The 21,553-nt window shown below is 46.9% G+C and overlaps 1 protein-coding gene across 11 annotated transcripts in view; it reads right to left on the bottom strand.

Moving 5' to 3' along the window:
- The window catches only part of FHOD3 (formin homology 2 domain containing 3), a 521,378-nt gene that overhangs the window by 72,479 nt on the left and 427,346 nt on the right, over positions 1–21,553 (bottom strand). For all 11 annotated transcript variants that reach the window (XM_044934658.2, XM_044934661.2, XM_044934659.2 and 8 more), the window contains one exon: positions 7,510–7,800. In XM_044934658.2, coding sequence (XP_044790593.2) covers positions 7,510–7,800 — 291 coding nt within the window. The remainder of the gene's footprint in view (positions 1–7,509; positions 7,801–21,553) is intronic.

Raw genomic sequence — 21,553 nt, 5'->3', positions numbered from 1 at the left:
TGTCCATGGGATTTACCCCAATACAAAATAAAAAGTTTAAAAAAACAAAGAATAAAGCTGCATATAAGAGTTGTTTCGCTGTTTCCAATTTCTCTCTTTATTCTCTCTTGAACCCAGTCTAATGAAGTTTTTGCTCTGTTTCAAAGATGCTCCTTTCTGGGTGACCTATGACCTTCCTGTCACACTAGATGCAGCTGTTATCCTCTCATCTTTGACTCACATCCTTCTCTTGGCCTCCCGGACGCTGTTCTCACCTGGTTTGCTGCCTTCTCTTTGGCTGCTCCTTCTCAGTCTCCTGTGTTGGTTCCTCCTTATCTTTAACCTTCAAGTGTCTGTGGACCTCTTCTCTCCATCTACACTCCCTTTCCTAGCCTTCATCTCATCCAGTCTCAGGCCTTTAAATGCCATCTTCTGCCCTCAGTCCCATCCACTCATCCAACCCGATTCTCCCGCAGTCATTTCTGGCCTCAGTTGCGGCCACTTCATCCATCCTTCATCCATCTAATGTAATTGCTGCCAATTCCAAAAGCCTCAGAGTCATCCTTGACTTTTATCCTGTTCTTTCATCCCACATAGCAGAGTCCTGTTAGTTTAATCTTCACGTTGCATCCAGAATCCCATCACTTTTCTCATCACTACTCCTGCCACAACTCCAGTCTGAACTAGCGAGGTTGCTTGCCAACAGGGGAGCATCCAGCTGATCTCAGCTTCCACGCTTCCCCCTCTACAGTGAGTTCTCAACCCCAGAGCCATGTGACGTGTTGCAATGTCCAACTTATCTTCCTGCTCTAAGTCTGCAAAAGGTGCCACATTTCACCGAGACAAAAAGCCAGTGACCTGTCAGTGTTCACAAGCCATGCATGATCCCACCTTAATTTTTTTTCTTCCCCTCTCCTACCACCAGCTCCGCCACTGCCGCTGCCCCACATATACACACACGAGCCTCTTCAGCAACAACACTGACCTGACATCCCTAGAACTCACCAGGCGGTATGTGATCCAGCCTCAGGACCTGTGCCTCTCCTGGGGCAATCCCAGTTAATCACACAATGTGCTTCTCAACTTCCTTTCGGTTTTAGCTCAAATAGTGTCTTCCCAGTGAAATCTTCCCCGACCACCTTATTTAAAATTGTGCACACCTCCCTCTCGCCCACAGCTGATCATCTTTTTCTGCTTTATTTTCTACCCGAGCATGTCTTACTGTCTGATCTTCCACACATTTTCCTCTTTGAGTTTATTGCTGCCTTTGTCCCATTATTGGAATGATTATAATTATTTGTTAAATTGTGTTCTTCCTCGGAATGTAAACTCTACAAGAGCAGGGATCTGGGTCTGCTTTGTTCCCTGTTGTATCCCCAGCATCTAGGATGAGTGGATGAATGGATAAATGGTCAGGGACGTCATTCCTCTGAGCTTGCTTCCTGAGGTCCAGCAGGGCTGTGCGGTGGGCACTTCAGGCTGTGCGTTCCATCAGATATCCAAGGGCCTCTGTGGCTGCTCATGTGGGGAGGGGGCAGGAGACCTAGGCCGAGGACGCGAGCAGCATGAGCTTTTCCTCTACCAAAGAGCTGGATCAGACAGGCTGGGGGAGGACACTGGTCTCTCCCCTGTGGCTGTGCCTTCATCTGGGAGGAGGCAGTTACTGGGGAAGCCCAAAGGCCCTCAAGTGCTCTGATTTTTCCACTGTAGTTGTGTCCTCTGTGCTCTGCTCAACAGTGGCCTAAGCTCACCAAGCACCCAACACCAGAACAAGGAGGTCTTAAGTCCTCTTGGAGATTGGCTTCACAAACAAAATACCTTTTGATGATAACCACCATCAAAGAGACAGGAGGTGGCATTTGAGGACACGATGGAAAAATCACTACAGCGGCTCAAACAGTCCCGTAAATAGGGAGACTGCTTTGATGCCAGGAAGTTGTGGCAGATAAAGTGACTGAGTCTCTCTCAACAGACCGCCTCACTCTCTCCATTTATTGGGAAATGTTGGCAATTTCTTATTTTGGCAACAAGGCAAAGAGCATAATCAGGTAACATTTTAAATGCTGGCTTTCAAGTTTACTTTCTTCATTCATGTATGTCTTTTATAAAATCATTACGTAGGGTGCTTCTTTGTCCCTAGCAATTTCCTTTGCTCTGAAGTGTACTTCATCTGATATTAATATAGCCCTAATATGGCTTTTCTCTGATTAATGTTGGCATGACATCTTTTTCCAGCTTTTAAATTTCCATCTGCCCATGTCATTACATTTGATATGAGTGTTGTATATGATAGCACATGGTTGACTGGTGTTTTTATACACTCTTAAAGTCTCTGTCTTTCACTTGCTGTGTTAGGACTCAAGTGTGCCATTTTATTTGTTTCGTTTGATCCTTGTTTCAGTGTCTGTTCCTCCTTTCTTGGTCTTGGGTGGATTGCTTGAACATTTTTTAGAATTTCAATGTGACTTTTTTATAGTGTTTTTGAGTACATTGCTTCATGTAATTTTCCTAGTAGTTGCTCTAGGTATTACAGTATACACACTCACTTATTTAGTCTATTGGTATTGGGCTTCCCTGGTGTCTCAGTGGTAAAGAATTCACCTGTTAATGCAGGAGATGCAGTTTTGAGCCCTGGAGAGCCCCTGGAGAAGGAAACGGCAACCCACTCCAATATTCTTGCCTGGCAAGTCCCATGGACAAAGGAGCCTGGCGGGCTGTAGTCCACTGAGTGACAAAGAGTCGGACACAACTCAGTGACTAAACAAAAACAAATTGATGTTTTACTATTTTGAAGTGCAGAAACCTTGCTTCCATTTAGATCCATTTACTCTCCCACTTTTAAAAATATAGCTGTCTTAAGTATTTCCTCTACATATGCTGAACACCATAAAGCAAATCTAATGTTTGTTTCAACCATCGAATATGATTTAAGAAGCACATGGGAAAAAACATAGCATTTTTATCTACTCCTATTTTTACCCATTCTGTTTTTCTTTTCTTGCTGGAGTCCCAAGTCATCTTCTATCATCATTTCCTTTCTGTTCAGAGAACTTACTTCAGCCATTCTTCAAGGGGAGGTCACTTGTGACAATGCTCTTGGTCGTTCTTTACTGAGAATGTTTTTATTTCCCCTGCACTGTTAAAGGCCACTTTTACTGTACATGTAATTCATCGCTGACAGTTATGGTCTTTCAGCACTTGACAGATGCTGTCCCCCTTTCTGCAGGCCTCCATGATCCAGACAAGAAATCCGCTATCCTCTGAACTGCTGCTCTTCTATAGATATCACATCATTTTTTTTTTTGTCTTAAAAAAGTATTATTTGGCTTTTAGTTATCATAAATTTGATTATTATTTGTCTTGGTGTCAATTTCTTTGGATTTATCCTTGTTAGGATTTGCTCAGCTTAAATTTGTAGGTTTATGCCTTTTGCAAAACTTGAGAAAATCTCAGCCATTATTTCCTCAAACATTTTTCTACACTGCATTCTCTCTCCTCTTCTTAGACTTAGATGAAATGAATGTCAGTTTTACTGACATAGTCTCATAGGTCCCTGAGGCTCCTTTCATTTTTAGTCTATTTTTTCTCTGCTATTCAGATTTGGTAATTTCCACTGATCTGTTTTCAAATACACTGATTATTTCCTTTATTGTCTCTAATCAAATATAAAGTATGTCAAATACTTTATTTCAGCTTGCATTTTCCAGTTGTATAATTTTCCTTTGGTTCTTTTTTTGAAAATTTCTTTGCTAAGACTTTTTTAACATATTTCCTGAGAGTTTGTAACTGTTCTCTAAAGCATTATTATGATGACTGCTTTAAAACTTTTGACAGATCATCCTAGCACCTGTCAAAGGTTTTAAAGCAGTCACCGTAATAATGGCATCTCTGGATGGTCTTTTTCCATCCAAGATGTCATTGCCCTGCTTCTTGACATGATGAGTGATTTTTTATTATATCCTGGATGTGTTGGGTATTATGGGATAGACCTTGGATCATATTTAACCTTCTCTTTTAGCAGATACTCACCCTTTTAGCTTCCCTGGTGGCTCAGATGGTAAAGCGTCTGCCTGCAATGCGGGAGACCCGGGTTCGATTCCTGGGTCGGGAAGATCCCCTGGAGAAGGAAATGGCAATCCTCTCCAGCACTCTTGCCTGGAAAATCCCATGGATGGAGGAGTCTGATAGGCTACAGTCCATGGGGTCGAAAAGAGTTGGACACGACTGAGCGACTTCACTTTCACTTTCATCCTTTCAAGGTGTAGCTTATAGGTCTTGGTGCAGGTATGTGTTCAGCTCCCTGCTGGGCCCCACTGTCATCTGACTCACTTCCTCAGTGTAGATGGGCTGAAGCCCTTTGACCCCAGCAGCATCTTCCCAATGGACGTGAAGCATTGACTTCCATTGGCTCACTGTCTCCAAATGAAGTGAAGGCTCAGTTTTCCACCAGTCCCCACCAATGGCTAGTCCTACCTCCAACCACATCATTCTACCTTGTTTATGCTGGGTGGGGATGGAGGCTTGGCTCCCTCTGGGCCCTCACTGGCACTGAGGACAAGAAGAGTGGTGGTGGGAAGAGAGAGAAGGCTATTAGTCTTTCCACCAGGTCCTCATTAAGTGTGGTCCTATTGTGGTCCAGGTGAAGGCTCAGATCCCCACAGGACCCCACTGACTTGACCCTGCTGGGAGAATTGAGATTCACTTGCTTCTCCCTGCAGGGAATAGACTATGAACTCCCCATTAGGCCAACAGTATCCCAGCAGGGGAATGGAGTGCAATCTGCTTCTACTGGGCAGGCGACAGAAGAAGGGTTCCCTTCTGAGTCCCGTTGACACTACAGGGTTGATGGAGGGGAGGGAACTGGAGAGCCATCACCCCTATTTCCATATGGGTGTGTACAGAAGACTACTTCCTCTTCTGTCTTACTGAAACCGCTGGATTGGAAGAGAGGTGTGACAGTGGCATAGCTTCCATTAGACCTTGTTGGGGATAGAGCACTTATTAAGAGCAGCACAGATTTTCTGTTCTGTTAGGCATCACCTTTCCCAACCCTTTGGTTAAGGGAATCAGCTTTCCTTGAAGCTTCACTGCTGTGCTGTTCAAGTCAAAAGACTCCCAGGCAGTCTGCCTCCTTCTTTTCACCTTTCAGCGTCCTTCTATGATTGGCCATTCTATTATATCCAGGGTGTTGATGTTTTAGTTGTAAGAGGGAGGAACTGGGAGTAATGGGGCTTCTCCATCTTAGCCTGATACTTCTTCATTCATCGGTGGTTTTCTGAGCCCCTATTATGTTCTGGGTCCCCAGCTAGGAAGGACTCACAATGAACAAGACAGACAACCCCATCCTCACTGCATTCAAGTAGAGACAAAACACCATTTTGGAAGTAACTACAACAAAGTGTAATCGATGCCACGATAAAGCCTCTCATTCTAATGCCAGGCAGTACAACACCAAAAACAAAGAAAAATAAAACCACACACTTGCAGTAAGTTGAATCTCTTTCAAGCTCTACAAATTCATTCTCAAATAATAGCTACAACCATTAGCAAAAACATGGGGAATCACTTTGATTGCCTTTGTGATTTGGTTGAGAAGATTCTGAAAAGCAAGAACTATGAGGACAGAGCTTCCCTGATTCCTGGCTGCTGATGGTGGCTGTGAGCAGTGGGATATTTTAGGAACCAATAAGCTACAACAAATAAACATGGCCACATCCCTTAACAGCACCAGACTGAAGCAGAAAAGCCACTGCTAAGCTCCAATTCCTGGACACTACCAGCTTTCGGTAGGAAGTCAATGGTTCTTCACTGGGAGTAGAGTCTCCATTTTTGGAAAGTTGTCCTTATTTGGAAAGATATTGGGCAATCTGATCCAAGAAAGTTCTTTGCCCTGGCTTATTTCTACTAATTCAACTTGTTGATATGTTTTAGGCTTGCTAAACCTAGTTAAGATTAATAATCCTTAAAGCTACTCATAATGCAATAAAACATGATTTAAGGTCAAACTGATCAACAAGACTTACCCGACACTCTGTACTGTGACCAAAATTACATTAAATGTGAATAACAGCAAGTAAAATCTGAGAGTATAACTATAATCTGACTTTGAAAGAAATTTAGTATCAATATATGTAATCCTTTTAGCACCCACATATTCAACCAGACACAAGATTTTCAATGCAATGATTCCTAAACAAAGTCTTCAAAGCCTTTTCCTTTTCATTGAGACTATATATATATATATATATATATATATATATATATATATAATTAAATATAATTATATAATTGTGAAAACTGAAATATTAGACTAAGCCATTGGTTGACAGGTCTCCTGAATGAATTATGGCTTCATTCATTCTTTGTTCACTTTTTGTTCAATCTTTGTTCACTCGTCCAGGCTTCAGAGAAACTGTGTTCTTAATCTGTGAACTAACACATCATGCACAGGTCGTGCCACTGATTGGCAGTCCCTTGTGGAGCCTTCATGCTGCCTTCTGGGCCTAAGACGTAGGGTCCTTGAATCTGTGTCACTGCGTAACTTAATGAAGGCTGCCCCATAAGACATGTCTCCACAGGTAAGGAGTGTCTGTCAAGAGAGGTAGCTTCCTGACACCGCACACAAGTCATGAGTCGGAACACCAACTCCATGGTGTCACACATGAATTATAATTCAAATGATGGGGGTGGGAGGGGACATATGTATACCTATGGCTGATTCACATTGTTGTATGGCAGAAACCATCACAACATTGTAAAGCAATTCTCCTCCAATTAAAAATTTAAAAAATCATTCAAATGATTATTTGAAACACTTACAATTTCTAGAACCCTCTGTGTCACCTTCCCCAAGTCCCTAATGAGAACTAACATTCCATTTGGTCCCTAAACATAAAGTCACCCTCAAACAGGTGAAACTGAATGACCATCAGGCATAATACCAAAAAGGTATGATTCTATAAGAAAAAGCACGTACTTAATATGGAAGAAAACAGTGGTCCTGAGTATATTGTAGAAAATTACCTAAATTACATACATTCCAGCAGAGCCCATCAAACTGACCTCAGCACGCTATGAACTGGCCCTTTTTAAAAGTACTCATACAATTCACTTTACCAAAGTTGCTCTGGTCTGGAATGTTTAGCCACAATGGCTCAACACACTTCACTGCAAAATTAACTCTTTCAAGGGAGCAGATAACAACATGACGTGTCTCTAAATTTAAACCAGAAAACAGGCACACTTATTGTTCACAATTTAACGGTTAGAAGGAAGCTGAGGAATTTCTCTGCTGGGGCTCATTCCTCAGGAGAAGGCCCTGATGGCCCTTTCCCAGCTGTAAAGTGATGGTGCAGCTGCATGGCAGGGGGAGGGAGCCCATCGTGGGGGCCGCTGGCTGGCTGAGTGCGGACACGCACCCTCCTCCAGACACGGGGCACCGTCTGGGGAGCGAGCTGGGCCAGCAGGTCAACTCGGAGGCCAGTGAGCCAGGTGCCCTGCGCCGGGTGCCCTGGGCGGGGGCTTCCTTACCCGTGCCCTTGTCCCGGGAGAGCTTTTCCTCCTTGTCCTCCCTCTCCAACGTGCTGCTGGAGGACGAGACGCTGGAGGCCGAGCAGTTGTCACGCTCATTCACTGCCTCATTCTGCCGCTCCTTCTCGCTCAGGGAGGCTCGCTCCTCGTGCTCGGGCTCCACGGCCCGCTCCACCTCGCTCTCTGCTCCCGCGCTGGCAGGGGCTAGCTCCTGGCCGGCCTCATCGGCCACCTGCCCCACCTCTGCCTCCACGTCTGCCTCCGGTTCAGGCCCAGGCTCCCCGGCGCTGGCTGGGGGAGACAACAGAGGAGATTACAGTGAGGACGGGAATTTCGAGGCAATGTCAAGTGAAAGGGAGCGGAAGGGAGACCAGACGTGAGGCAGGCAGATTTGAAAGTGGCTCTGGACTCCCGTTGCCTGGTTATTCAATCAAACACTGCAAGGAAGGGGATGGCGGCTGGCATTCATGTCTCAAGTTGCTCGACCTTACAATACAGAGATCTCTCAGGTGGGTCTGATCCAACCTGGTGAGCCTTTTAGAAACAGAGTGTTTTCTCATTAGCACCAGAAAAAGATGTCAGAGAGATCAAAAGCACACAAAGTATTTGTCCCACCCGTGCTGGCTTTAAAGATGGAAGGGCCCATTGACAAGGAATGTGCTGGCCTCTAGAAGCTGAGAATGATTCCTGGCCAATAGACAACAAGGAACAGGGACCTTAGTCCTGCAAGCATGAGGAACTGAATTCTGCCAACAACCTGAAAGACCCTGGAGGTGGACTCTTCCCGGGCCTCCCAATAAGAGAGCCCCACCAGCCACAGCCTTAACTATGGCCTTGAGATACTCCTGGCCAAGAACCCAGTTAGCCAGGCTGGGTTTCTGACTCATGGGAACCATGAGATAATAAACAGGTGCTGTTTTGAACAGCTATGTTTGTGGTAACTTGTTACACAGCAACAGCAGACTGATACATGATCCTTTTGCTTCTTCAGGGAAAAGGAAATAAGTTCATGGTGAATCAAACTGATTAGCAAAGAGCAGTATGATTTTCTTTTAAGTTATCAGTTGATATAAAATATATCCAGTTGACATAAATAAATATTTATTGGGTAATTCTACTTTTTTTTGGCTGAGCTGTGTGGCATGTGGGGTCTTAGTTCCCTGATTAGGGACAGAACCCATGCCCCTGCAGTGGGAACATCCAGTCTTAACTACTGGACCACCAGGGGAGTTCCAGTCAGAGCTTTTATCAGTGACTAAACCAGAATGGGTCTGGTTTAGTCACTGATAAAAGGATCTGTCACCCTTTGCTTGAATTATGTCTGCTCATAATGTGATGTTTGCTTCCCTGGTGGCTCAAACAGGAAAGAATCTGATTGCAATGCAGGAAATGCAGGTTTGATTCCTGGTTCAGGAAGATCCCCTGGATAAGGGAATGGCTACCTACTATAGTATTCTCACCTGGAGAATTCTATGGACACAGGAGCCTGGTGGGCTACAGTCCATGGGCTCACAGAGTCGGACACGACTGAGCAACTAACACTTTTACTTTTTCACTTTCAATGTGATGTTAGTCCATACACTTGGAAGCTATCTATAAGCATCACCCACAGGCAAATAACTCTAAACCTGTCAAGGCTGGAGATTTGTGGCTCAGGTTCCATGGATGTCATCCCCTAGAAGCCGGGAAATGACACAGTCTGCCATACGCATATTTTTACTGAGTAACCCTCTCAGCTGTGAGCTGTGGATGGATAGCAAAATGATTGGGGAGATATATATATATATATAGCCTTCCATGAAGGCCAGGTGAGGAAGAATCACTCCTGAGGGCTGGGCAGAGCCACATGGCTGGAATCCTGGCAGTACCACCAACAGCACGTGTTCTACGTCTACACACATACTGCTCGAAGCAATGCAGAGATTCAGGCAGGGTCTCTGCATGGGAGAAGTGTGAGGGGCCTGCCCAGACACCTAAGAACAGGCAGATGATGGGGGGTGGGGGCTCTCTCTTTGTGGGGACAACCTGCCAGCTCAGGTGAGCGGGGATGGCTGCAACAGGGCACCCAGTGCAGGCCCCCAGCAAACCAGGCAGTGGCATTACTATGCAAGAGAAAAGCTCAGGCATCGCTGGGCAGGGGGCCCAGCTGCCCTTCAACATCCCAGCAAGAAGCCATTCTGCCAGGCCTCACTGGGTGCAGAACCACCACCCCTCATCTGCTCTCAGGCTGTCTTCCCTGTAGAATGAGTCTGGGAACTGGAGAGGAAGGCAGTAGAGAGATGAGATGCCAGCCTCTCCTTATGTGCTGGGTAACTTCCAGCCACCCCAGGGAAGTGATCTTCTTCCCAAAACTGCCCCAGGGCCTTTTATGTGGGAACTGGATGTACAGCACGAAGGGACTTCTGCCCACCACCCCCTCCCCGGGCTTGATGACACATTGCAAGCCTTCTGCTGGGAACTCCAGCCTAGCATAGGCACCGGCTTCCTGGGAGAACCGAGGAGATGAGGGTGAGGTGGCAGAGGTCCTCCGCAGTCTGTTGGGTGTCCCTCCGGGGTGTCCCCAAGAAGGCTGGTTTTGGAAGCCCCATCTGATCATGTGAGAGCAGTTTCCAGACTGAGACGCACGGGCTGGCAGCAGCAGGAAGAAGCTGAAGGGCACACGACTGTGAGTCCGTGTGCCCAAGAATGGGTATGTCGAGTGTTTTTCCTTAAAAGCAAAAACTGAGCTGGGTACAGGGAGAGAGTGAACAGACCTTTGAGAAAAAATCCCTTCGGTGTTGAAGGACTCTGTACGGTAACTGCCTTTTCATCTGATAATAGAGTATTTAGCAAAGAGATACACAACTCCCCTCATTTTACCAGCACAGCAAAAGCACAGTTTTAGCAACAGCAGTGTCATCGTTGGGTTGACAGAGAGCATATGTTCTTACACACATTTACTTCAGAATAGCCACATCAAAATGAAAATGTGTTTCCAACAGCCTAGCATGTGGCATGCATTTAAGTTTTAATTGGTGAGCATATGGCGAAAACTGGCGAGGGTGCCTCCGCGGGGCTTTATGGCTGACGGGGAGACGGCTGCAGTTGGTTGCCATCAGCCTATGTCTACTCCCCATCCCCAGCAGACTGGCAGACAAAGCAGGAAGGATCCATCATTTGACGGCTGTCTGGCTCCAGCCTACACACACTCCACTCTCACGTGTCCTTCCATTTTAAGCAGGGACTCTGGCTCCTGATCAGCCAGGGACTTTAGGGACAAGTGAGGCAAGGGACATGCAAGCTCTAGAAAGCCACACACTCTGTGGAATTAGCAGTGTAATTTCATCCTGCTCTGTTCAGGCCTTACTTCCTGGAGCAGACATTTAAACGTGTGTTCTGACCGCTGGGGTGCTGTCTCTCTTTCATCACTGCTGGGGAGACCGTCGTCTCCAAAACTACGTCCTGACCAGAACGCGGGCTCAGTGTCCGCAAGGCCTCACTGCAGATCTGTAGCGTGTGATGCTATTCTATTGACGAACCAATTAAAGAACGTTCACACACAGTCCATCAAACCAAACCACCAAAGACGGAGAAGGGAGGGGACGGGGGCATACACCTGGGCTGCTCACTCCTGGCACCTTCTGCACAGAATACACCAGGTGACAGGTGTGTCCAGGACACAACACACACTCCTGCTTTCAGAGGGCTCACCACCGGGCTGGCGACAGGCCATGAAATCGCATCAGTGGGGTCATGGTGGTATGGGGCCAGGCAGCCAAGTGAGGGACCTGAGACATGAGTAAGAAGTCCCTGGACAAGAGGCACAGCTGAGCCCTCCTCCAGCTGCATTAATCAAGCCCAGGAACAACGAGGCACGAGTAACCTGGGGGCCAAGACTCTGCCTTCCTTTCACGCCCAAGGGCCCCCAGTGTGGTCTTGGGACCAGTACCTGCTCAGAAAGTTCTCATGGACACTTAGGAAACACCCCAAAACTAGATACTGAACTCCAGAACATCTCTGCTCCCCTTCGCTTTCTCTTTGTCTGCACCTTTATCACCAATGGAGAAGGCAATGGCACCCCACTCCAGTACTCTTGCCTGGAAAATCCCATAGACGGAGGAGCCTGGTAGGCTGCAGTCCATGGGGTCGCTAGGAGTCGGACACGACTGAGCGACTTCACTTTCACTTTTCACTTTCATGCACTAGAGAAGGAAATGGCAACCCATTCCAGTGTTCTTGCCTGGAGAATCCCAGGGATGGGGGAGCCTGGTGGGCTGCTGTCTATGGGGTCTCACAGAGTCGGACACGACTGAGCAACTTAGCAGCAGCAGAAGATCCTTGATAGGGCTTCCCTGGTGGCTCAGATGATAAAGAATCTGCCCGCAATGCAGGAGACCTGGGTTCGATCCCTGGGTGGGGAAGATCCCCTGGAGAAGGGAATGGCAACCCACTCCAGTGTTCTTGCCTGGAGAATCCCAGGGACGGGGGAGCCTGGTGGGCTGCCGTCTATGGGGTTGCATAGCATCAGACACGACTGAAGTGACTTAGCAGCAGCAGCTATCACCAACAGTCCCCTCCACAACACACAGCTGTTCCTTTGGAGTCACCGCCCCAAATCACGCCCACTGCTCTCCCAGCACCCTGGGGGAAAGTACCATCCACACTGGCTGAGTCCCCGGGGAAACAGGAGGAACCACGCAGGCCTGCAGGGAAAGTCCTCAGGGAGCTAAGGCATTTGCCAATACCGAGGGATGAAAATTGCTCACAACATTTCATGGACACCCAACAATGGTGTCAGTGGTGAGAAGCACAAAGACACATGACTCAGATCCAGCACTACAGACCTCTCGTGCTTATTGTCAAGGAAGTTACAGAGCTGCTAAGAGATCCCACACAACACCCGTGACTTATGTACAGCAAAGGTGGGCAAACCCCACCGTCAGAGGACACAGGGAAAACCCCAGCCCCTCGGTTCCCACCAGCCACAATAGACAAATATTTATAAATGTGATGGATGTTCTAAGAGCAAAGGCATGGTGCCCTGGGAGGGTCCGGCAAGGGTTTCTAGCAAAGCCTGGGAAGGGTCCTAAGACCCTGTGCTTAAACGGTACTAAGCATAGTCTTCAAGGGGGAAAAGGAACTAAAGAGGAAAAACTGGGCAGAGTTCTGGGAAGAAGGAGAAGCATGCGCAGAGACCAGGGGCATGGGGCAAGAAGGAGGAATGAAAGACATCTGGGGTTGGGGGCTGGGGCAGCAAGCCTCGAGGGTGAGTTAGGGACCTGGGACTTCACACTGCGGGGGGTGATGGGTGCTTAGGAAGAGACGGGCCATGTTCCACATGACCCAAGAGAACTCCTGAATATACCCACGTCACAGACAAATCGCAGTTCCCGCGGGGACAGCTGAGATGGGCTGGTAGCTTCAGGGGGAGACTCCTAGTCAGTGTGGTGTGAACATTCAGGAAGCAAACCCTGCAGACAAAGAGGCTGAGGAGAAAGAGGTAAATGCCAGCTGGTGGGGCTCAAGAGGAGAAGAAAATGTATAAAGGGCATCATTGGAAGAACACACGGGCAAGGGATCCCCTGGGTGGGGACGGGCAGTGTGTTCTATCCAAGGGGCATGGGAGTGTTGCAGGCCAGTGGCCAGAGCACAAACTGTCTACTAAACCCCAACCTCTCTGTGGGGAGGGGTCTCTCACTGCTCTCAGAAAGCGAGGGTGGGAGGAAACTGCGAGGGCTTAGGTCCAGGTGCCAGACAACTCTTCTCCCCACGGTGGGTGCAAGCTTGGAAATGAAATGAGGACATGGCAAGAAATGCTGGGCAACACAGAAGGCGTCCAGAGCTGGGATCTGTCTTCCTGGACCACATCCTGAGACAGCAGACTGATGGGATCTTGGCATTGCAAGGACACGCTTAGCAAAGGCCAGAAAAATGCATTTGGCCGGAACCTGCACTGACCTGATTCAGAGAACTTTAAATTTTAAGGTTGGAGGTGGGGGAGTAGAAGGGAGGAGAAAGAAAAAAAATTAAACTGTCTAAAGAGATATGGGGGATTTCCCTGGCAGTCTAGTGGTTAAGAATCCACCTTCCAATGCATGTTCGATCCCTGGTTAGGGGACTAAGACCCCACATGCTGCAGAGCACCTAAGCCCACACGCCACAGCGAAGATCCTGTGTACTGCAACAAAGACCCGACCCAGCCAAATAGTTAAACACTAAAAAGAGATATGGTAGGGGATAACATGGGCTTCCCTGCTGGCTCAGGCAGTAAAGAATTCACCTGCAATGTGGGAGACCTGGGTTCGATCCCTGGGTGTGGAAGATCCCCTGGAGGAGGGAATGGGAACCCACTCCAGTATTCTTGCCTGGAGAATTCCATGGACAGAGGAGCCTGGTGGGCTACAGTCCATGGGGTCGCAAAGAATCGGACACGAGTGAGTCACACACACACACACACGGGATAATTTACAGAATGTGGAAGAGTATCTACAGTATATTCAAAAGAAGTAACAAGGAACTGGGTGGCTGCCAGCCTGTGGGGAGGGACTCATAAACTGAGCACAACCACTAAAAGGGAGTCTTTATCCAAAGGAAACAGATGTTACAGCAGAGAGGTTGGGAGCCAGGATGAGAACCATCAACCTGAGAACCACGGGGGAAGAGGAAAAACGTAACTGTGTTTGTTGAAAGAAAAGAAAAGGGTGCCCTGTCTAATGACCGAGATGTCCTTGATACAGATCACAAAATTGGGCAAGAGAAGAGGACCGAGCAGGTCTTAAGGATTTCAGGCAGCTCATCCCTGTTTCAAGTCAGCTAAGGCAGACATCAACTCAGACTAGCTAGTTCTTTGTCCGCACTAACTTCGCATCTGATCTTACCTGACCTCAGGCTCTGCTTGGCCTTAAGTGAATTAAAAACAAAAGCTACCATCTACAGAGCGCCTCTGACACATGGGTGCTGTCCCAGGAAACAGGGGCACGTCACCCTATTTACTTCTCTTACCAACGAAGTGAAGATTAATGTCCCCATGTGAGAAACGAGGAATGGTGTTCAGAGAGGTTAAGTAACTCATTCAGGGCCACACAGCAGGCTGGATACTCTTGGCCTGCTCCGAGGCCCATTCTCTGTCCTGCTTTGTGCCCTGGAGGCCAGCCTCTGTAGGGAGGAGCTCCTGCGTTTGCCTTCCCTCTCACTTCCAGGTGGGTCAGCCCTGGGAGGCACCTGCAAAGGCAGGAGGAAGGCGAGGCTGGCGTGTTTATGTTCCCGTTCTTTATGAGGGGCCAGCTGGGCAGAAGATGTCAGCATTCCTGTCCTCAGGGCTCCCTTCCCAAGGCTACAGCTCTTACCCAGCCCGAGCTGTTCCCTTAAGTTTTTCCAGGCCTGGAGGCAAAAATGGTGTTGGCGGTTCCCCGCTGCTGCTCGTCTCCGGGCACTTCCGTGCACTCTGAACGTCCCACTCTGCACCTCTGCACATGGTCCCTTCACGGCCGGCCCATGGGCCCTTTGAGCATGCGTCACCTACTTCCAACAGAACCTTACTGACGAGCGGAGCTGGGATTTGACCTTGGATCGGCCTGATTGAAAACCCTGGGCTGTTAATCGTGATGTTACACTGTGTGGTGGGTGACTTAAGCCACAAAGACAAGTACATAACCATTCCTGAAAAAAAAAAAAAAAAAAAAAACAAAAAGTGGGCACGAACGTTCCAGCTCTGCTTTCATCAATGTCCCTGACTGCTGAGTCCAGAGTGTCCAACTGGAATCCCCTGTCATGCAATTTCTCTTTGAAGAGATAAACGGCTGGTAGAAAGATCTGAATTTAATAAGTCTTTGGGTGGCTTCAATTGATTTCAGTCTGTGATGGTGTCTCGATGACTTTGCCAGGACTTGGCTTTCTGGCAGGTCTTATGAAACTGAGGGCTGGGCCAGCCAGTTCTATGATAGCTGCTCCAAATGGTGTGGATTCCAGGGACCTCCTCAGTTCAGAGCTAATAACTAACACCATGGACTTTAAACTTGTGGTTTAATCATATAAATGTGAAAAAGGTCCCAAGAGAAAATGCTCACAGCTTTGAAAATTCTTTAGATTTTGCCGTTGGTGTTGGGCCAATTCTTTCTAAGCTGTTCACTCAGATTCACTCTGGAGCCGGATTTCTCAGGCTCAGGACTCTGGATATCTGGGGTCAGATACGCCTTTGTTGTTGCGGTGGGGTGGGGGGGTGGGGAGCTGCAGCCTATTGTTCTACACATTGTCGGATATTCAGCAGCATTCCTGGCTTCTTCCCACTGGAGGCCAATAGCAGCTCCTTCCCAGTTCTGACAACCAAAAATATCTCCAGATACTACCAAATGTCCCCTGAGAGCAAAAACCACTCCTGGCTGAGAATCATTGCTCTATAGGAACAGGTTCATTAGGATGGGCCCAAACTCAGTCCACTTCAGCTTATTCCAAAAAGACACATATTACCTGCAAAATACCGATTCACCGGTCTAATGAATTTGTATGCCTTTAAAATACAACCCAGCTTTGTCCTCAAAATTAGAGCCAGAGTTTTCAAACAGGCTCGGGCCTAAACCACCTCTTAAGATGAAATCCATATATGTTCAAAATTACTTTTAAAAGTCCTTTTGAAAGATACCACCTTGGAGATCCCACACCCGCCCTCAGAGTTCCGACAATCCAGTTTTCACTGAGCTTCAGTGGAACGCTGTAAGAAGTCCTGGGCTTAGAGTCACCGGCCAAGTTCTCTCCAACCACAGGTCCTTGGACTCTTAAATCACACTGGGTGCAGCAAGCTGTTTAAACCACAAGAGAACACATGAGATTCAAGAATGGCTCAAGAGAAAAACAGAGAGATAGAGAACAAGACACCTTTCCACTATGAGGGTGGTTTGGTCCTGATGGAGCGTAACATGTAAAGGTGGTTACGGTGGTAAGAAACTCATTGTGGGGACTGGATACCCAAGAGTCTTGAGTGCCACGCAAGGTCTTAACTTCATGTTGTAGATGATGGAGAGCCACTAACGGGTTTTAAAATCATGGTATAGACATGATTTTTTTTGCGGGGGGAGGGGATTGGGCTATAAGAACCTGGGGAGGTGAGATATAGTAGAAGCTATAGAAATGGTCCAAATCAGGGATGGTTAAGATTGGACTGAAGCACTGACAACGGGGAGACAAGGGAGAGGGCTGATTTGAGGGAAAAGAGCACATCGACATTTGGTGACTGACTGGATGTAGGGGTAAGCATTAAGGAAGAAGTCAAAGTTACCTATCTGCTTCCAACCTAAATAAGGAGGCCAAGAGAAATGGTCTTAACCAGACAAGGACTGGGAGGTATGAGCAGATTTGCTAGTTTTATGGGGGAGAGATGAGGGACACCTCCCATCAAAATGCCCCTGACTGGTACTTGGTAAGTCCGAAGTGTCTAAGGCGTATTCAGATGGTAATGTCTAAGGAGGTTGGATACATGAGTCCTGAGCTCAGGAAGGCCACAGCTGGAGAGGCAGACACGGTGGATTTCAGCACTCGGCAGGTTGCTAAAAATTACAGATGGGCCTGTGAAGGTACAGGAGGTGTGGCGTGAACACAGAGCGTTGCTGGAGAAGGAATCCTGGAAAAATCTGACACCTGGGGGCAGCTAGAAGAAGAGTTGGTAAGAAGATTGAGACAAAACGAGGACAAATGTGAGACAAGATGATGAAATCACAATGACAGAAGACGACGATGATATGAAAGCCCAGTAACACTTTTGAGTCTAGAGAGTTCTAGAAGAAAGACAGAGTTGCTGAACCCAGAAAGCCAACAAAAAGCTACTGGAACTTCCCAGTGTATCTGGTGGAGGTGGCTTCTTTAGAAGATCTCACAGCTTTGGAAAGCTCTAAAGATTTGTGGAACTCAGGAAAGGTCTTGAAAAAGCATCCTCTTAGGGGCTGGAAAACCAGTGTTTGATCATCCTGCCTCACTGCTGGTGTTATACCACTTTGTACAAATGCCTTGGTGGAGTGCGTGGGGAAAGGCAGGGGTATGGGGGAGGAGGGACGCTGGGGGGAAAGAGGGGAGATGGAGATGGCAGAGGAGAGAGCAAGGTCCTGAGCACAGATAAGGAGGCGAGAAGAAACCTGAGAGTTATTCCTCTTTGCTGTACCACACTGACTGAAGAAGGTCCACAGCCCCGCCTGGGGAGGCCTTCTGACTGTAACTGGAAGCACTTACCAAAGGCTTTCCCCTGGGATGAAAGGCACTCCTGTCTCTCCGGATGCCCTGGAGCACCTCCAGACGCACACAGTGCCTGCTCCCCACTGGGCTTTATAGCTCCTGATACTCTTTCTTCTTGTCAAATAAGAACAAACAAGCCAACGGCTGTTTCAAACTTGGATTTTTTTGTTTACATTAAACAGTTTTTAGAATGAAAATTTGATGATAAAGGTTGGTTAAAAATCACTATAACCCCAACCTTGGAAACAATTCTCCATGGGTCTCTCATTTCCGGAGTCTTACAAGCAAAGCCACCATAGCCTTGATTCTGGACCATCCTTCTAAGGAGGTATGCATAGAAAACAGCCTTGTAAGACAGAGACAGTCTCCCTCTGGAACCAACCACTACTTGGTTTATCGCCCACTGTGAGCAAGATCACGTCTCCCTCTGGGATAAAGGGAAGATGCGCTAACTGCCCAATAAAGATTTGAGATCCTTCAACTCAGGGTTCCACTCAGTGTGCGCAGGTGTCATGTGGGCTTATTCACATCACCTTGTGGAAACTGCAACTTGCAGAAATGGCACAAATGCTGCTATCTTGGCTTCTACTATCGCTGTGAGTAATAAAGTCCTTTGTTTCTGACCCAGGAGTTTCGTGTCTTCTGCCAACATCCATGAGATCATGGCGGGCTAACTTACTAGCTTTTAAGTAGGGTGAAGTCTCAGACCTTTGGCAGATATTGACACCTATTTGTCATCTATGAGATTATCATGGCACTCATATAACATCCTGCTTTAACAACAGTCCCAATGCCACTCTGAGCCTTATCTTTACTTAAGTAAACTTCAGTAGGATTTATACTTTGCTTCAAAAAAACTCAGGACTATTTAATGTTTTATAAAATGGTACAAGAAGACATACTGCAGGCAACTGTCATTCTCTGTAAGAGGAAAAATGGGAAAGTATTATCTGTTCCTTTTTTTTAGAAATGGAGAAATGGCAAGCAGAAAACTCCCATGATTCACAAAGGCTGTCAAATGTTCCCCAGCAGGCATAGCAGGCAGGGCCCTGGCCTTGCCCTTGGGTTGAGTCCCTGAGAGATTCTGTCTCATCGTACAAATGGCATTAAGTAGCAGCAGTCAGGTGAGGTGGGGCAGCCCTGAGTCACAGAACCACCAGGAATCTAGTTTCCTGCCAACTCACGAAATCCTGGACTGGAGGTGTCCAGAAGCTTTATGCAAGGGAACCAGCATGCATTAGGCTGATGATGGATGATATTCCACTGCTTCTGTGCCAGCTGGAAACAGGATGCCAGATGTTTCTGATCTCTACTCTGTGGACAGGGTAACCTAGGAGAGCACCTTTTTGCCTGAAGGACACCGAAAATATGTTACACAATGAAGGTAACAAAGATGCTCAGTCAGTGACTGGTAACAATGACAGTAGCCATGATGAATGAAAATGATGAAAAATGATGATTCGCGGAAACAAATTGAACATTTCATGCCATTACTGTATGTCTACATTTTATTTTCAGGTGTGAAGATCAGAAGACTAGAAGAATCATCATATTTACTGTAAACACTTACGGGCTTCCCGGGTAGCTCAACTGGTAAAGAATCCACCTGCAATGCAGGAGACCCTGGTTCTATTCCTGGGTCAGGAAGTTCCCCTGCAGAAAGGATAGGCTACCCACTCCAGTATTCTTGGGCTTCCCTGGTGGCTCAGCTGGTAAAGAATCCGCCTGCAAGGTGGGAGACCTAGGTTCTATTCTTGGTTTAGAGAAAATATTAGTTTACCATGCCCATAATTTCTGTAAGCGCCTCCAGCTGAGTGCTGGTGAATAGGCCGTGACCACATAAGCCACATTTTATATCTCCAGCGCCAAAGAGTAAGACATTTGGAAATATGTAGGAATCAATTACAGGTAGAAAAAAAATCATACTGTTGAACGTATTCTTCTTTGACATAGAATTAATAGAGTATGGTAAATTTCTAAATGCATCTGTAACATGCTAGCTGTGTGTGTAAAATAAAGAGTACCGAGCTCAAAATAAGAAAAATAATCTAGCCATTATGTGTGCTTTCGTGGCTATATTAATGAGTGAAATCACCTTATCAACTCTTGACAGCATCTTCCTTCTCCTGGGGATGGTCATTTCTCTCATTTAGCCTCAGGGGCCACTCAGGTATTGGAGCCAGGGAGCCTGGGAAGAACACAGTTCAGGCCTCCAAGGAAGGCAGTTCAACCCCAAGGCATCCTGCATGGACCACCGTCAACACCTGGTTTCGAGATCAGCGATTTTCTCCACTTTGTTTCCATGAAATAGGTTACCGAGATCTGACACCCGCTGGCATAACAGTTTACCTTGCTGCACTGACTTCACTGTGGGCCCATAGATTATCTTTTTTTTTTTTCTGGCCATATTAAGTGGCTTGCAGGATCTTAGTTCTCCAACCAGGGATTGAGCCCCAGGCCCTTGGAATTGAAAGTGCAGAGTCCTAAACACTGGACTGCCAGGGAGTTCCTAGAGTATCATTGTTTTCAGTCCTCAGAGTAATTTCCTTAAAGCCACATCGAAGAACTCCATTCCAAAAGAACATTGCACCTTTTCTCTAGTGAGGAAAACTTGTTTCCAGAGTCATCTCTGAATGCTTTAAAATAACAGGAAACACATTTATTGGATAGATATTCTGATCGATACCATGAGGGCTCAGTGAAAATAAGGAAAGCATAATTCAAGCAATGGGACTTCCCTGGTGGTCCAGTGGATAAGACTCCGCCTACCAATGCAGGCGACACAGGTTCAAACCCTGGCCCAGGAAGATCCCATATGTCGCAGAACAACTGAGCCCGCGTACCACAACTACGGCGCCTGTGCTTTGGAGCCCGGGGACCACAACTACTGAAGCCCTGGTGCCCTAGAGCCTGTGTTCCACAACAAGAGGAGCACTGCAGTGAGAAGCCCTTGTATTGCAACGAAGAGAAGCCCCCGTCTCTGCAACTAAAGAAAGCCGTGAAAGCCATCTCTGCAGCAATGAAGACCCAGCACAGCCAATAAGTAAATAAACTTTAAAAAAAATAACGATTAAAGCAATGGATGAAGAGAGCGGTCCTTCCATGGTTGCCTAAACTGGGGGCTGTCTCCATTAATTAGAGCACAGCGCAAATGAGCGCACATGGGCCTGGCAGTTTGACACAAAGGAAAAATATTCAGATCATCACCACCAGTTTTAGGCACCACTGGGACAAACACCTGCTATGAACCACAAGAGGGCCAGATGGAAAAATAATTCAAGCACACAATGACTTGATGCTGGGAGCAGTGGCGTGATTTACACAAAAGTTACAGCAGATTTAGCTGGGAAGGTTTTTGGCTGAAAGATCTTACTAGACGCCACATAACGCTACAGGTATTTTACCATTAACTCTTCCCTCTTTGTAAATATATTTTGTAAGGGAAAAGGTAGGGAAAGCTTTAATGTTTTCATATATTCTGTTATCGAAAGAATTTAAGTAAGAATTCACAAAGTGACCTTTAACCTTAAGGTATACATAATTCAGGAATAAATATTTGCTGTTCCTTTTTCTTTGTAAATATAATTCTGAAATGTAGGTCACAATTTTGATAGATACTGGGGAGAGGGTCGTGAGGGGATGGCATGGGATTCTTGGGAGCGTCACCACAGATACCATGGCACAATGAATGGCTGGGTTGGGAGTGAAACAGTGATCTTTACTCCCAGCATGGCACCAGCCAGATCTGAAGCACATCCCCATCTATCCGAGCCTCCATAAAGTATGCATAAGAGCATCTCCCTTCCTTACTGAGATGCACCACAAGGTATTAAAGAGCAGCATTTGG

This window comes from Bubalus bubalis, chromosome 22, assembly GCF_019923935.1.
Source record: "Bubalus bubalis isolate 160015118507 breed Murrah chromosome 22, NDDB_SH_1, whole genome shotgun sequence".
NCBI lineage: Eukaryota > Metazoa > Chordata > Mammalia > Artiodactyla > Bovidae > Bubalus > Bubalus bubalis.
This window is presented reverse-complemented; position numbering and strand designations above follow the sequence as displayed.